At 39.0% G+C, this 16,585-nt stretch overlaps 1 protein-coding gene and 1 long non-coding RNA gene across 4 annotated transcripts in view; one reads left to right on the plus strand and one right to left on the minus strand.

The window, feature by feature from the left end:
- Positions 1–3,323, plus strand: part of LOC134300014 (uncharacterized) — a 37,100-nt gene extending 33,777 nt beyond the window's left edge. Inside the window, exons 4-5 of the long non-coding RNA XR_010007278.1 lie at positions 691–932; positions 1,364–3,323. This is a non-coding gene — a long non-coding RNA (uncharacterized LOC134300014). The remainder of the gene's footprint in view (positions 1–690; positions 933–1,363) is intronic.
- kcnh8 (potassium voltage-gated channel subfamily H member 8) overlaps positions 1–16,585 on the minus strand; it is a 186,961-nt gene that overhangs the window by 50,144 nt on the left and 120,232 nt on the right. For all 3 annotated transcript variants that reach the window (XM_003222163.4, XM_062984575.1, XM_062984574.1), the window contains exons 6-7: positions 15,615–15,772; positions 9,733–9,937 (exon numbers count right to left, since the gene is read on the minus strand). In XM_003222163.4, the coding sequence (XP_003222211.2) occupies positions 9,733–9,937; positions 15,615–15,772 (363 nt within the window). The remainder of the gene's footprint in view (positions 1–9,732; positions 9,938–15,614; positions 15,773–16,585) is intronic.

Raw genomic sequence — 16,585 nt, forward strand, 5'->3', positions numbered from 1 at the left:
CTCTGATGCTCCACAAATACAAAATCATTCGTTGTATGGAACTTGATTAAACCTTCCGTGTTTGACCATCGTATCCAGCTGCTCAAAACGAGATCTGGTAAATAACCTCCTGAGGTGTTTAGGCATTTCTGTCTTTAGATACTTGGCTGTTTGGAAAGTATGTTTAAAACGGCTTAACCATTTCAATGAGCCAGCTTTACTCAGGGTAGCAATGTCTTTTTGGTCCAATTGTTCCTTATATAAAATGTAAAAGAGTTTGGAATTTGACAAGTAATGAAAATAGCATTTACAGTCAGCAATAAAAGCATTTTATTATTCTACAAGTTGCTTTCTGTTTTAAAACACAATCTGCCCACATTTTGATTCATCCATCTAATTACCAATAGCTGAAATGGGCCAGGGCTAGCAAGATACAAAAAAACTATCCCCAACAAACATAAATCGATTCTACTTTTAATTGCTTGGTGTATTCATTAAAAGAGTAAGAAGGCCCATCGTAGCTGACAACTATCATTTTTACTTCCTACTATTACTTCCTTCAATTTTTACTTCTACAAGGTCTAGCCAAGCAGAGACCATGTTATCATTGCTGGACTGTCACTTCACTATGTCACCATCAGCTCCCAAATGTGTGCACAGTACCCATTTCTCCTGTTTCATTTGTTCTTTCATTCCTCTGGTTTCGGGCAGGAGCACAAATGGGAACCCCTCCCTGGAATGAAAATAACCTTGGAATAAAAGAAAGTGAGAGTGGGTACTATTTCCTTGCCTGCCTTTCGGCCTACGTGGAGCTCCTCACTTGGCTGCGGAGAATTGCTATTTCTCTCTGAGCCCTGCCTGTTGGGCCAATCAGAAAAGAACACCATCCACCTTGTTGCCTCCCTCGTCTCACCCGCCGCTGCTCATCTCCTTTGCATCACAGGAGTGGTATCGTAAGTAGCTGTGATGATTTAAGCCAGATCATTATAAAGGATATAAGGACAAACCGTGGCATTGCCAAAAATGATGGGAAGGGGAGGGGAATTCCCCCTCCCCAATTGCTACCATTTAAAGAAGAAGTGAAATAGTGCAGCTGGGCACTGGGATGTGTGTGTGGTGTGTGGAACATCTTTGACATTTAGCAGGAAGGAATAGTGCCCTGTCCTGCTTCCCTCCTGCTGCTGCTCCTGGAGAAGTTAGAGGGCAGGGTCAGCGAGGGAAAGTTGTTAAGCAGATTTTATTTATAGAAAGAAAAAAATCCCTAAAAAATCAGGAGATGACCCAAACATTATAAAACCCGGTAGGCTAAAAGTGGTAGATGTGCTTTCCAAGTGTGGCGATTTAGTGACCAATGGGTCAAAAATTTTCGTATTTTCTGATGCAGAATGAAAACGCCAATTCAGATAGACGCCCATTTTTGGAAGGCGCTCGAAAATGAAGGCCTTACGAATGAAACAAACAGAAATGGATAGTGATTCTATACAAATGCACAAGTCTACTATAGAGTCTGTGTTTCTGACCACCCGAGGTGTCCCGTGTTAACATCCAGGCCCATAACATCATCACTTTTATATGGTTTTTCACATCTTTGCTTGAAGAAGCCAATTAATCTCCAAATGGTTGAATGATTTCTTTTGTATATTTCAGTTGGCTCAATAAAGTCATCACTGTTTGTGGATTGTGGATTTTGTTATATTTCCCTTGACAAATGTTTCTGGCAACAGGGCAAAATCATGATATCAAGACTGATGGATTAGGTAAAGCATTACTAAATGATGTCAGAAAAACCAGAAATACAACTGCCACTTTAAAGTTTTGTGTTTAAATCGCAGTCTCCTCATAAATAATGTTAACTGAATCAAACAGGACTTAATCTTCTGAATTTATGAAAATTATTGAAAAGAAAACCCCAAGTGAAAGGGGAAAACCTTGTATTGTAAAACTGTATTGTAAAACCCAGCAAAACTCTAAAAAGTTTGTTGAGTAAAATGTGATGGTAAATGCCAGGTCTACTAATGTATGGCAGACCTCCTCTGAAGTAGTAATAATGAAAGCAAATAAAAGGAAAATGCAAGTAGGTCAGCCACAGGTTTCCACACAAGATTCTCCAGTTGCTGTCTCACACCCTGCTGCTAGTTTGCCAAAGAGGAGAAGCTATTTCCTCATGACAGTGTAAAATGGATTTTAAAAAGAAAAAATGCAAAAAGGAAAGTACTTACAATTTCTTTAGTGAAAACAAATTGACCAAGGTGCTTGAGTTACTTTTGAAATAATACTGTTGACAACCCACCTACACAATTTCTTTAAACAATTCTAATTTCTCAAAATTAAAAGGAGAAAAATTCAAGATAGATTACCCAAGGGCAGAAAACTGTCAAATACAATTTTTCTCTTGCTTTTGCCACCTGGCATTTGTTACTTCTTTATTTGTTTATGCTGAATAACATTTCTTGAGCAACTTAGGTAAATTTCATCATTTATTTTTGTTCCCCATCTTCCCCCCCCCCCAAAAAGAGAGCATTATCTGTAAAACACAGGTGCTCATGTTATCTTAATCATATTCCTCTAGATACAAATATCTTTGTTTTTTTCCAATGCAAAAACAAACTTTATTGCCTTTATTTTACTGCCTTTTTACTCAGTCAGCTCATGGCCACTTACAATGAGACTAAGTTGATACTCTACACTAGTGCCTTCCAAAGTAGGTGATATTGCCTCCTGGGGGCACTGAAATAATCCAAGGAAACGGTAATAGCCTTGAGTACAACTGGGGGCGGGGGAGAGATTGAATAAAAGTAAGGGGGTGGTGGAAACAAAAAGAAAGATGCCAATCTTGAAAAACTGTTCATACATGTTTCATCTGTTGTGTAACATAGAGTGAAAGTTGTAGTTATTACTTTATTTTCCAAATGAACAGATAAAATGAGTGGACAAGTCTGCCAACAGGTTTTAACAATCGAACGTTTATAGGTGAGTGTGTTAAACATTGTCGGTAAATTCAGCATACATCAGCAGGAATATGTGCATTTAATGACTTGTTCATAATACAATACTATAAATAGGTGGTATGTATGAAATCTAACTTAGATTTTTTCTGAATTGTGTAACAAGCAGTTTATAATAGTGCAAGTACAATAAACATTTACAATGTTTAAATCATGCTGTTGACAAAAATAGAGCTGAACATTAATAAATTGATAGCAGCACAACAGGTTCATTCTTCTAATTTAGGATTTTAATGTTATTTGTCATTTTTATTTTAATATTATCTGTTATTTTAATTTTCTGTGTGTAATGCAAATATTGCTATGGTTGATTTTAATAAATAATATTATAATGTCAAACTTCAAGGTGTCTTATTTACAATGTATTTCTTTATCATGTTGTAGGATGTAGGAAGAAACACTGATACATAAAACAATGAATTTGTCACTATATCTTTCTGTTTGTTTCCTTAAAGAAGGGAGATTTCCAAGGGGAGTTCTGAGTATTTTTTTTCTGAATGGGCGGGGAGGCGGGGGAGGCCAAATAAGTTTTGGATTCTCTGCTCCACACAGATTCCTCCTATGTACCACTGCACACCAACATATGTCACCATCAACCTATTACCTTTGCATGGGGATGAGTGACCACGGGCTCTGCAACCCAAAGAAGATATACACATAGTGTTGGGATAACAAAGGCCACAACTTATTTATTGATTACAGAATAGGAACAGGGTTGGCCACCATGCATGGGTCCTGGATTAGAGATAGGGCAGCCCGCCGCTGACCGATCCCATTTTTTACGTCCAGGGGTGCTGTTGGCACAATACTGGGCCACCGTTACTGCCTCACCCTTGGTAAACCCGCAAATGCTCCTCCTCCCTCCAATTTGGGGGGGGGGAGTACGCAAGCCAGATCCAGGGCCCATACCATACACCAACCTGCAAGTTGTGACAAAACAAATTTAAATATAAATCATAAAACAGTAAGGTATATGTAGAGTGGGTGGGATGGTACAACCAAGAAAAGGCAGCTCCAAGGAAGCAGCCTAGGGCAGCCTTAAATAGGCTGCAGGGGGATCGGGCCCCAGCCAATCGGGAGGTGAGGTGACATGAGGCCTGCCTCTGATTGGCTGGCCTCGCAACAGGTTTCCCACCACGCTGGGGGCTTCTGGGAAGAATAAGCTCCCACAGGCAACAATGGTGGGCAGGAGGGCATCTGCCACCACAACAGCACTGCCAGGTAAATCAAGCAGCACGTTTTAATTCTCTTATATGCTTTTAAAAAAAGGCATACCTGCCTGATGGAGATGCTTGCAAGAAACGAAGGCTAGAGTGATGAATCTTGTGCCTCAGGAAAGGGGGTGGAGTAGCATAATATGTCTGATTTAATAATGGTATTAGGACTTATGTATCTTTTCATTTATTATGTATGATATTTCTATTCTAACGTAATAACTGATTGGAAATTAGAAATTTATTCTAATATAATAACTAAAGGCTTGTCTAAAAGGACAAAATAACATGGAGTGGGAGTGAATGGATTCTCTGATATCCACATTATTTCCTGAAGCATTGGAGCTTCCCTGCACTTTGGAGTAGTGTAAACAATTAAGTCAGTTCAGGTTCAGAACCTGCCAACACTCTTACATGGTCATCACATTTTTCCAAGGTTTAGCAGACCAGGGACAGGGGATGGCATTTACTGTTGTCATATTGTCGCCATTATAGCAGAGACCACAGAGCATAAAATTGTTCCTGATTGTTGCTTATCACCATTGCTGTATTATTTGTATTGTGCAGTGATTTTTTTCTTTTTTCTTTCTTTCTGTTTTCCCCCTTGTTGGTTATTTTTTCCTTCTCCTCTCATTTACTAATAATGGAACTAGATGGAACTAGATGGCTTACAAATTATTAAAATACATGCAAGTTAAAAACCATGAAAAACCAGATAGACAGACACACACACAGACAGACAGAATTTTATACCAAATTTAAACATAAGTTGTTTTGGATGGTATCTCTAACTTTGCAAGTTATGCTTCCTAATTATCAAGGTACGGATGGAATTTTTAACCGAGAAACAGAAGTGCATGCCCTCAAGGATATATTCAAAATTCATTCCCAGAATTGCTGAAAAGAATTACTGGTGACTGCAGAAGCATTAATGAATGGAATGATGAATGCTTCAGATTCCACTGCCATCAATTCTGGGGAAAACTTCAGACATTAAAATTTCTCTGTCAATTCTGTATTCTGAATATCAAGAATATAATGATAATGATCATAGTGTAGTGTTTAGCCTAGTGGCTGTTTTGAGGATTTTCACTGAACAGAAGTATGCGACAATACATTTGAATAATGCTATCCTGTGTATATCTACTCAGAAACAATCTCATTGAGCTCAATGAAACTGACTTCTTAGAGCTCCATATAAATGTATATAGAATGGGAAAAATGATCTCCAGCCAACTGGGGAGACTGACTGTGATCCTGCAGGCTATGAGTGGAAATGAGGGGGAAAATGTGAGGAGATTCCAGAATCTTTTTCTTGGTCCCTGCCTCAGACTTACCACCTCTTCACACGGTCTCTAGGGCAGTGCTATTTCGTCGGCAGATGCTGGTGAAAAGGAAGGCGCGCGGGGCGGATTGGGGCACCCTATGTGCCCAACCTCCTTCCTCCATCATATGGTGGGGACAGAACAAGGAGTGTTGGTGCCCTGTCCCTGTCTCCATCATATGGGAGAAAGGGCAACAATGAGAATCACTCCACTGCCCTTTCCCCATCATATGGGGAAAAGAAAAGTGCGAGTAGCTCTGTTGGAGCTACCCAAAAAACACTTTCCAATCCATTGTGGATGAGGGAGCATCTTGCAATGTTTCCCCTCCACTTTGGGAGGAATGTGGGCAGTGTTGTCTGATGATGCCTTGTGAAGATGTTTTTAGACTAGCCCTGAAGGTTAAGTCGCCACATTTGTCTGGAGTACCATCTCCAAGTTACAGAAGTAAATGTGGCATGGTTTCTTTGCTCTTACAATCCTTTAGCACAAGGAACAGAGAGTCTCTATATGCTTTGATTATTCAACATGGTGGGAATGACCTAGGCTTATGGAAGGCTTACATCGTACAGGCTTGGAGACACTCTTTCTCAACAAGATTAATATGTAGTCTAACATACTGAAATATCAGACATAGTGAGGGGCTGTGGAACATTGCCATGAGACATGTTTAACATTGCCATGAGAAAGGAGACTTTGCAACATAACTTGTGAGTCTCCTGATTTAAATTCCAACCATTTGTTTTCACATGGGGGGGGGGGTTATAACTGATTTGGAAGATTGCTGATAGGCTGGATGCCTCTTGAATGGGGAGTAGGAATCTTGTATTCCACCCATGTGGAATTCCAAAATATGCCATCTATGCAGGTCAACGCAATAGGTAATCTGGAGGTAGTGGTTTGATCAGCAGGTGAACCATGCAATGTCTGGAGTGGGACTCATACTAGCCCAAGTGTCTTCAGCTGTAAACAATCAACTAGGGCCTCCTCATTTCAGTTCACTCACTATTCATTTAAGGCAGTGGTTCCCAACATTTGGTTCAGCTGGTGTATTAGACTTCAGATTCCATAATTCCTAACAGCTGGTAAACTGGATAGGATTTCTGGGAGTTCAAGTCCAAAACAATAAGAGAACCTGTCAGGACCCAGGCTGCAGAGCACCAATAACCATACGCAGAGGCCAGAATCTATCTAATATCTTTATTAAAGAAATATATAAAGTCAATAAAAACAAGTGTAGGATATAGTTCAGAAGTAGACCTTTCAGGAAAGGTCAAATATAGTCCAGGAAAACAATGTCCAATATGAGATATTAAAGTCCAAAGTTATAATCCAATAACCGAAACACACACTTTGCCAAGCAAAGTGAGGGGAAATAACAAGGTCCTTTAGTCCATGGAATTTGATGCAAGGCTGGAGAGCAAACTAGGTTCTTGGCAAATAAGGCTTGATTCAAGGCAGCAAGAAACGAGGAACAAGAATCCGTGGCGAGGTCCGGGGAACAAGGCAGGACTGGGACGAGAGCAAGGTCCTGGAAACTGGAGTAGCGTAGTCCACACACAATCTACTCCCGTAGTTGACGAATTGACTCCGCAAGGAATCCTTGTGGCCAAACACCTATATAGGATCTTGTTTTCCCGCCAGAGAACACTTTCTCTGGGGAACAAGAAACGAAACCTATTCTGTGTCCAGATGCAGGACTCCTTAAACTTTCCCAAGGGAAACAGACTTAATCATCTAATTGTCTGGCAGCGATCCTGGCGCTTCGGCGAGTTGCCTCCTTAGCGTGTCTATCTTGATTATAATAAAGGCGGCGAGAAAATGGGGGAGATTTCGGCTCAAGGCTTGTTTGACTGTCTTCTTGTGGGCAAACATCCTGCAGCTGCAAGGGCTCTAAATCTGGCAGAAACGGTGGGAAACCCAAATTCTCCTCTTCATCTGCCACAACAGTACTAGGAACGGGACTACATGGCCCATGAGACATCACAGAACCAAAGGTTGGGAACCACTGATTTAAATCAAACAAAGCTTCTATTTGGCCAGCCACTCTGCAATAATATGATCCTCATGATGTGGTTGAATTATAACACTAGTAACACCCACTATGGTGATCAGTAATACTATGAGTTGTACTCTAACCATATCAGGATGGAACAGGATTCCACCTAGTATCACAGCCTGATTAACAATCTCACATATAATAGAAGCATAAACTGAAAAGCCAGTATCACCCTGCCACCCAAAGCATTGCTTCAAACATCGTGAAAATGGCAAAGGAAATATAACAACCCCCACTTAGAGCATAACAACAAAGCATAAAGAATATGGCAAGCAATTTCATAAATAAATATAAATAATAAGTATTTCAACTGTAGGGGAGCAACAGGGAGCCAGGTTTACCCAATGTATGTAAATGTTGTTATAATGCTCACAAAGAGTCACATTTTAATCACACATGAAAAAATAAATAGATTTTGCCTTAGCTATTAAACAAAATGAAAGGGCCAATTCGAATAGTTGAATTTTGGATCATCCCCAGGATAAATTTTACTACTAGCTAATATGTATTCCAAAATCTTTTAGCCTTTTTCTTTCTCTGAAGACAAAAGATAGTTACTTGTCCAATGTCACCCAATGGGTTTCCATGGTTGAATAGGGATTTGAATTGTGATTTCCAGAGTTGTAGTCCAAGGATCTCATCACATGTAAGATAAGAAGCTGGAGGACTGTGTGGGAAACCATGGAGCAGCATAAAGCTTCATCCACTTACCATCAGTGGTCATGGAATCCCATTCTACTATGTATCTGTATTGTGCCTGGCTTCTTACCGCTTCTTGTATGAGGAGTCGGATGTACACCTGGCTCCCCTTGGCTCCGCTTCTCGGCACTGTTAGCATGCTGCTGCCACTGCTGGAAGTAGCACTGCATCATTTGATGGGCTTCAGTGGACTTCATGCCAGCAGCGTGCAGGTAGTGCCAAGAAGCGGAGAAAAACATCAGTTATCAGGTGGTACTTTAACCATCATATCACACCACCTAATGCTATTTAATACACTCCTATATTTGCAACTGTGCTCCTGAAGCTTTTCTTCTGCAAAGAAATGCAAAAATCAAACAGTGAATGTGAAAAGAAAGCAATCTGGATCAGTAAATCTCTAGAGCCCAAGTTCTAAGAATCAAAGGATTCAGCTTAAATAGCTATGACAATTTTTTGGTTTTCATATTTTCAGGTTTAGGAACCATTTGACAGTTTCTTAGCTTGGCAAATTAGTCATTTCATAACGTTAGAAAACTTTTTCCCTAAAGAGACTCAGTTCCATCGCTCACCTACTGGGTTTGCTCTTTAACTTTGGTTGACTGATGTTTGACATCTAATTACAACAAGGGCGTTTAAAACAACAATTGTTGTACTCTTGCTGTACTCCAAGTTCATTTACTTCAGGAATCAATATTTTCCACAATTTTGCAAGGATATTAAGGATACCTCTGATAAGCATTAAGATGCTAATTATTTCAGCATTAAATACAAAGTCAAAGATTCATGCATGGCTAAATTTTCGGTTAAACAATTAAGTGCTTTAAAAGAAACAGGCATGTTTGTGCTCTCATCTCACCTCTGGTGAAAGGATTTATATAATGGTTCACTTACTGCAAATTAATGCAGATTGAAATCACTTCCTAAGTTTCTAGATCCTATGGAAATCCAAAATAGCCAGGCAATTTCACTTCTAAAATTAAGTTCTGGACATAGGAGATAGTCTAAGAAGTTTATATATGTTTCTCTGAACTCATTTTACAGACACAAACATTATATGATGGGATTCCACAAATGTTTTTCTGGTATTAGCTACAGAGGGAGGGAGAAGTTCAAGATAAGCAGGCAGGCCACAATAAACGTTTCCTACATGCAGGTGTATTTTAATGCCTTATTTAAAGGGTGGAATAAATAAGTCTCCCATATATTTACTCAGTATTATTAAAATAAGTATCAGAATAATAAATGGAGCATAACCTCTGGTTGCTTATTCTTGAGGGAGACTAGATTCATGGGACTTAATTATTGCAATCTGCCTATATACAGTAATTGCAACAATGTCAATGAGACATATATATGATTATAATATTTAATTAATCTGGATAGAGTTACAACAGGCTGATTTCTTAAAGAGCATTTTTTCAATGAGTAAGTAAAAAAATATGAGCAGCCTTTACCTATGTCCCATGTGAATGGTTTCTTTTCCATTTCCTTCCTTCCAATGACATACCAAATGCAAGCCATCCAATGAGCTAGCAGTGCAAACATAGACATAAGAAGTGTCAGAACAATAGTGCTGTGCTGGGAATAACGATCCAACTTTTGAAGAAGACGTAAAAGACGCAGCAATCGTACTGTTTTGAGAAGGTGGACAATGGACACCTAAAACAATAAGAAGACAAAAGAAGATTTGGTAACCTTTCCAAACATAATCGGGCTTGTTTTACTCCTGTCAGCTATTGAACCTTGGAGTATGTGTTACTAAAATCAGCAATATTTGAGAGCAAAAGGCAGATATATATATCCTTCAGCTGTCCCAGTTCCAGTTAATCCTCAGTTGTCCCACTTTTTCAGCTGCTTTGAAAATGTCTCAGTGTCTTTCTCCTCTTCTCATATCCCCCCTTGGTCCTCAGCTTGCTTGAATTGCTGCATCTAGAGTTCAAAGTCAAAAGGAGTTTATACTCCATTAACTCAGAAGAGAGGGGAGGAGAGAAGAGTTGGAATTTCATCCTTCCCAGTAGGCTCAGGCAAAAGCAAACTACTGCAGCCTTTCCTAACTTGTTTATTATTTTACCTTAATAACTTTTACCATATTGATCATATTCTTATATTGGTTGACTACATGTGTCCCTGTTTTCATCAATGAAATGATGTAAACTGAACATTTATTAGATAATTTAAAAAATGTCCCTACTGGGGTAGGGCAAACCTAGAGTTAGGTAATGGATTTTTTGTTTTATTGTTTGGAAGGTGGAATCTGTAAGTGAAAATAGCATATGAAGTCAATGTAGGCTACATCTCATTTTGTAATCTTTTACTAATCTTGTAAACGGATAACCACTCTCCTAGATAGCAGCTGTTGCCCTTATTAAAGAGGCTCTAATTTCCCAGGGTCTGTTTGAATTTTTTTCCGATATGTCACTCATTTGGACCATTACCACATTCGTTGTGTTTAATTTTTATTTTTTAATCAGCTACTTTACATTCCTAACAAAATATCACAAGGAGTTTGCTTTTCCTTGGTTTGCATTAAAATATTGATTAAGCTATTGTTGTGCACATTCAGAATTATTTTGATGGAATCCATACTTTTCAACTCAAGGATATATTTCCATTCTTTATATGTATTAAGTTTGATTAGATAACAAGGGACAGACTGAATTGAAAGGAAAAAAAATGAGTTTCCCATGGATAATAGTAATAAAAAGTATTGCCTATATGCTCATGCCACATACAAGGCCAACTACTCCCAGTCAAAACACTGACAAAATAGAGAATAAACATAAATTGTTATGTTATATAACCCAAACCTCAACAAACAAACAAAAAATCTGCCTATATGTTAAGATGACTTTTTTCTACATGCATTTTCTGCAGGAATTTATAATCTACAAAAAGCAGGTTATTTATGTGGTGAAACACTGGGAGGTTTCCATGTAAGGTTTATATTGTGTTCTTCTCAATGTTACGTCAAAATCCTTTCCTTTTTTCACATTTCCACATTTAATTTTTCAATTTTGATGTTGATCTTTAAATCATAAAATCCATTTCTGCCTGTACACCTTTACACGTGGGGCTACACACGTGTCCAGGTTTTCATCAGTGAAATTCTGGAGGATCTTTTGGGGAAATAGTGACAGATTTGTGAGTCATGTTGGTTGGTGGTGATTCCAGCGGCTCATCTGATGAGGTCATTAGTGTATGTATATATGTGCCTTCAAATCACCTGTCAATTTATGGCGACCCTATGAATTTCATATAGTTTTCTTCACCAAAGAATCCTCACGGGTGGTTTTGCCAGTTCCTTCCTCTGAAATATAGAGTACAGTAGCTGGTATTCACTGGTGATTTCCCATCCAAGTATTATCCCAGGTTGACTGTGCTTAGTTTCTATGATCACATCAGAATCGGGTGCCTTTAGGAAAGTGCTGTCAAACTTGTGGCCCTCCAGGTGTTTGGACATCAGCTCCCAGAATTCCTGGCCATTGGACAAGCTGGCTAGTGCTTCTGGGAGTTGGAATCCCAAAAACCTGGAGGGCTACAAGTCTGAAACTTCTGCTTTAGGTTATACTGCCTGCATTGTCCACTACCATACATTTGAAATGGCTCCCACACTGAAATGGTCTTGTAATAAACAAATACATCTATATTCTATGTGCTGCTATTCTTCTCTGTACAATGTGATACTACATGTCATTCAGTTGCAGTGAAGATTCTTCTGAACTTTACTATCAGTGTCCTGCTGCTGGTTTTCTTCTAGGCCAGTGGTTCTCAAACTGTGCTACATCGAGCACTAAAGGCTCAATGAAACACAGTCAGGGGCTTTGCACTTTCCTTCTCCTCCAAGTGCATGGTGGTGGGGCAAGAGACACCCATCAACTGGTTGCTCCTTCTTTCTCTTCCTTCCACTTCCCCCTTCCCTCCCTCCCTCCCTCCCCCCTTCCATCCTTTCTTTTCTATTCTTTCCTTTCCTTTCCTTTCCTTTCCTTTCCTTTCCTTTCTTCCCTTCCTCACTATGCATCCCCTTTTCCCCGCACTTTCTTGCTTCCAGAACCCTTTTCCCGCATGGCAGAAGGGGGTTGGACTGGATTGCCCTGGGAGTCTTTCACTGAAAGACTGTTAAGTTTATGTTGGTTAAAACTGTTCTTCATTTCAAATATTGTATTGTTCTTTCAGTCTTTTTCTTTTTAGCACTGTAAATGAGATATATGCAGTGTGCATAGGAATTTGTTCATTTTTTTCAGTTAATTCACACAAACATTCTCCATCCATCTGCCGCTGGCCCAGCCCATCTGTCTAATTTTAAATTGCCACGCGGCCCCTGTGCCCAAAGTTTGCCCATGCCTACACACACACACACACATATATACACACATATAAATACATACATACATACATTATATATAATATAAAAACACTTCTTAGGGCTCCTCAAGAAACCTTTTCTTCAAAAAAGGCTCCGAGGCTGAAAAAGTTTGAGAACCCCTGCTCTAGGCTATTTCACATATTCTTCTGCCTGTTTTGGAACTAGCCAATATGGGAGGACAAGGCAACGGATACCGATTGTAAAATAGCAGAAAGGACAAACTGTTCATGCAAAACCTAAATAAGATTGGACATGTTTCAATTGAGTGAGTAGATCTATCCTACTTGAGGCTAGCAATTGAATTTTTGGCCATTAGAAATTTGCTTCTGCGTATTAAATCTTTTATTATAACATTTCTCTAAACTTAATGTGTAATGTAAAGCTTAATTCTCTTATGGTCACCAGCATATTAACATGCATATGTATAAAGTAACAAACAAATTCATGTTAATAATGAATGTAGGTTTTATTACACTAATTATCATAAGGAAAGTATTTTGCGAAATGCTTAGCATTTTATCTAGTCACCACCATCTTTAAAAATAAGAACGCATCGTGGTCCCCCTTGCACTATATGTAGCACTGTCAATATAAAAACTCAGCATTTCATATGGCTTTTACCTCTTTGAAACTTTTAAAAACTAAAATCCAGACTTCATGAAACTTTCATATGCATGCAAAACGTTAATGGTGGCCCAGGGCAGAATAATTTTCTGACTGAATGGACTTTGTTATGTTGTACATGAAGATCTTTTGATACAGGCGAGTATTTAAAGCATTAGAGAGTTTGAAAAGGTTGCATTATGTTCCTGCATATAGTGGATCACAGGGCTGAGTCAACATCATTATGGGTAGTGGGCAAATATCTTGCACTTTGGCAAAGTGAGGGCATATTATTTCAGTCTATGTGATTCTATTATTTAAATATATTTGTGGGAAATTTCAAAAACAAAATATGAAATTTTAAAAACAAAATGTTTGAAAATCAGTGTTGAGGTCTTTTTGAAATGGAATTTTTATATGATCTTGTGAACATTTGGATGGTTTTGAGATTTAGTCATGGTTCTGCTTGACGTCCTAAACGATGATCACCACCGAATCTTTCATAAGTTCATGTAATATTATCATTTGAATGCAACTGGGGGAAATTTCAAAAGCAAAATCTGATAACGTTAAAAAATCAATGTGTTGAGGTTCTTTTAAAATTATTTTGTGAACATTTGGATGGTTTTGAGACAGTGGCTTATTTAGTCAGGGGTAAGCTTGACATACTGAACATTGTTCCAAGAAATTGTGATCATTATTCAATCTTTCATAAGTCCATGCAACTGTGGGAAATTTCAAAAGCAAAATCTGATCATGTTGGGAAATCAGTGTGTTGAGGTCCTTTTTAAAATGGAATTTTATATGATCTTGTGAACATTTAGATGGTTGAAATAGTGGCTCATTTACCATTACATCATAAGATGCTTTCACCCAAGTTGAGCTACAGAGCCCCCCACTGTCCATCAGACAATGCAGGCTCACTTCCGGTGGGGCTCAGTGGCTCAATTAGAGTGCAAGCATTCTACAATGCTATGCCAGGAACATGGGAGGCTTTCTGTGTTCCATTGCAATTCACGGTGCCAGTGTGGGAGGAAGCTGAATGGCGACGCTTCCCCCTGTGTGATGGGAAAGTATTGCTGAGGACAAGGCAGGGCACAAGGCACCAGGATTGCCCAATTGGCCCGTCAATTTGCCATTCAAATTGCCCTGTGAGATCTCATCCATGTGATGAGGTCCTTAGTCATGGCGCAGCTTGACATCCTGAACTTTGTCCAAAGAAATGATTATTAACCTTGGAGTTTTCACAAGACTGGTGCAACTTGCCAAAGCCTCTTGAAAAATTAACTTAAAATTAACTTAAGAAAGGTTCCATGAGAGGAACAGATGCAAAAAAGTCATGTTTATTTCCCACTAAAATTAACATGCCTTCCGTTAACTGACACTATCCTACTGATTACACTATGTAACAAAATTTGAATTTTTTTCTGTTCCTGGTTTGAAAGTTTTAGTTTCTGTTTAATTGTGCTGTACTTGAAAGTAGTTGTTACATCCCAGAAATTTCGTTTTTGTGGCTGCCACACACTATGTTGAATTGGTAGAGTATCACAGGCATGGGCAAACTTCAGCCCTCCAGGTGTTTTGGACTGCAACTCCCACAATTCCTGACAGCTGGTTTTCCATGCCTGCTCTATCAGATATTCATTGAAAAACTTATAGCAAAATGTGCTGTAGGATGTCTCACAAAAAAAAGTTTTTGCAGTTCAATACACCTTTTCCAGACCCTCTGAAAATGCCAGCCACAGATGTAGGCAAAGCGTTGGGAGAAAATGCTTTTAGAACACGGCCATACAGGCTGGAAACCACACAACACCCCAAACTTTTCCAAAGTTTTTATGTTAGAACCAGTTCAGAAATGACATTTATAACCCATGGACAGAAACCATGTTACATACTGTTATAATTAAGGATGATAAACCTCCTCTCTATGTACTCTAATATAAATAAAATTAGTTATATATGGGATATTATAAGCATTTTAATTTTACAAATGTAAAAAAACCCTGCTTTGCTAAATGTTTTGACTTGTTTCTGTTTGGGGAAAAGTTAATAATCAACAAAATTACTACACACTTTAGTATAGTGTTGCAAAAGTAGTTCATATATGGTGTACAGCTTCCTTAAAGATACAGAGAGCATTTAGTGTGCTAGACTTTGCATTCAGTACTACATTTTCCCCTCAATAATGTCTTGAGCACAAGAAGTTAAAACGTTTCACATACTTGAAATTGATTTAATGCTGTATTTGAGTACAGTGTGCACATATTGTAGTTAGTGCTTTTCTTTAATCTGCTTAGAGCAAAATGTTGATTCACAAAAAGAAATAGCTTGATATAACTACTTCTAGTGGAACAGAAAGACTGTACTTACCACATTGACATTAAAAGCATATAGAAGATCAAAAGGAAGTGCAGCAATTAAATCAATGATGAACCATGTGGTCACATAGTGGATACAAATAGATCTTGCTTCAAATATTACTTGGCCAGACTTGCTGACATATGTTGTTCGGAAATTTAAAATAATATCTGTTTGACAAATAAAAAAATATGTTGTTAGAGACCCCTCCTACGTTTTGACATTGATAAGTGAAGAATGAACAAGTTAGGTGGATACTTTCCATATTACCTGCAGGAAAATTGTCTTAGGTAACGCAGATGAGAAAGAAAGCCTATTTTAGCTAAAGGATATTTCAACTGAAAACAAAAAGTAATAGAAAGAGATGTAAATCTGATCGATAATCAACACAGAAGCCTAAAAGAATGGAATATGCTATGTCTTTAAAATGAGGTTAACTGTAAGTCAGTTTCATTTCAAGTTTTTCCAATGCTCCATTTGATTGGTCACATGCATTTATATCCACATATGCCCCACCCGTGGCCAAGCAAGCTTAAGGCGCGGGGGTGGGTGGGCAGTTTGAAAGACCCCATGAAGGAGCCAGACTTGCTGAGGCCAGCTGGTCTGCCGGCCCACCCATGTGAGGGGGCGGAGCAACAAGCTGGAGGTCCTGACTGCATGAGAAGAGGTTGTGCCTAAAGCAGGCAGCTGCTGATCTGCCCTTCTTCAGGCCTGACGGAGAGTCCTCTTCCATGCTGGTAATTATAGAGTGGGGAGGGTTGAGCAAGGCAAGCAGCAATTTTGGCTGCCCCTTGCTCCAGTACGGCAGCCATTTTTTCCTTCATACCTTTGCTTGGCAGGGTGGCCATTTTAATTTTGGGCCTAAGCACATGGCCAGCATGAAGCCTGCCTAGGAGTACGGTGGCCATTTTGTCCTTCATACCTTTGCTTGGCAAGGCAGCCATTTTGATTTTGGGCCTACCTCATGGTCAGCAGAGACCCTG

The sequence above is a fragment of the Anolis carolinensis genome, chromosome 6 (genome assembly GCF_035594765.1).
Source record: "Anolis carolinensis isolate JA03-04 chromosome 6, rAnoCar3.1.pri, whole genome shotgun sequence".
Taxonomy (NCBI): domain Eukaryota; kingdom Metazoa; phylum Chordata; class Lepidosauria; order Squamata; family Dactyloidae; genus Anolis; species Anolis carolinensis.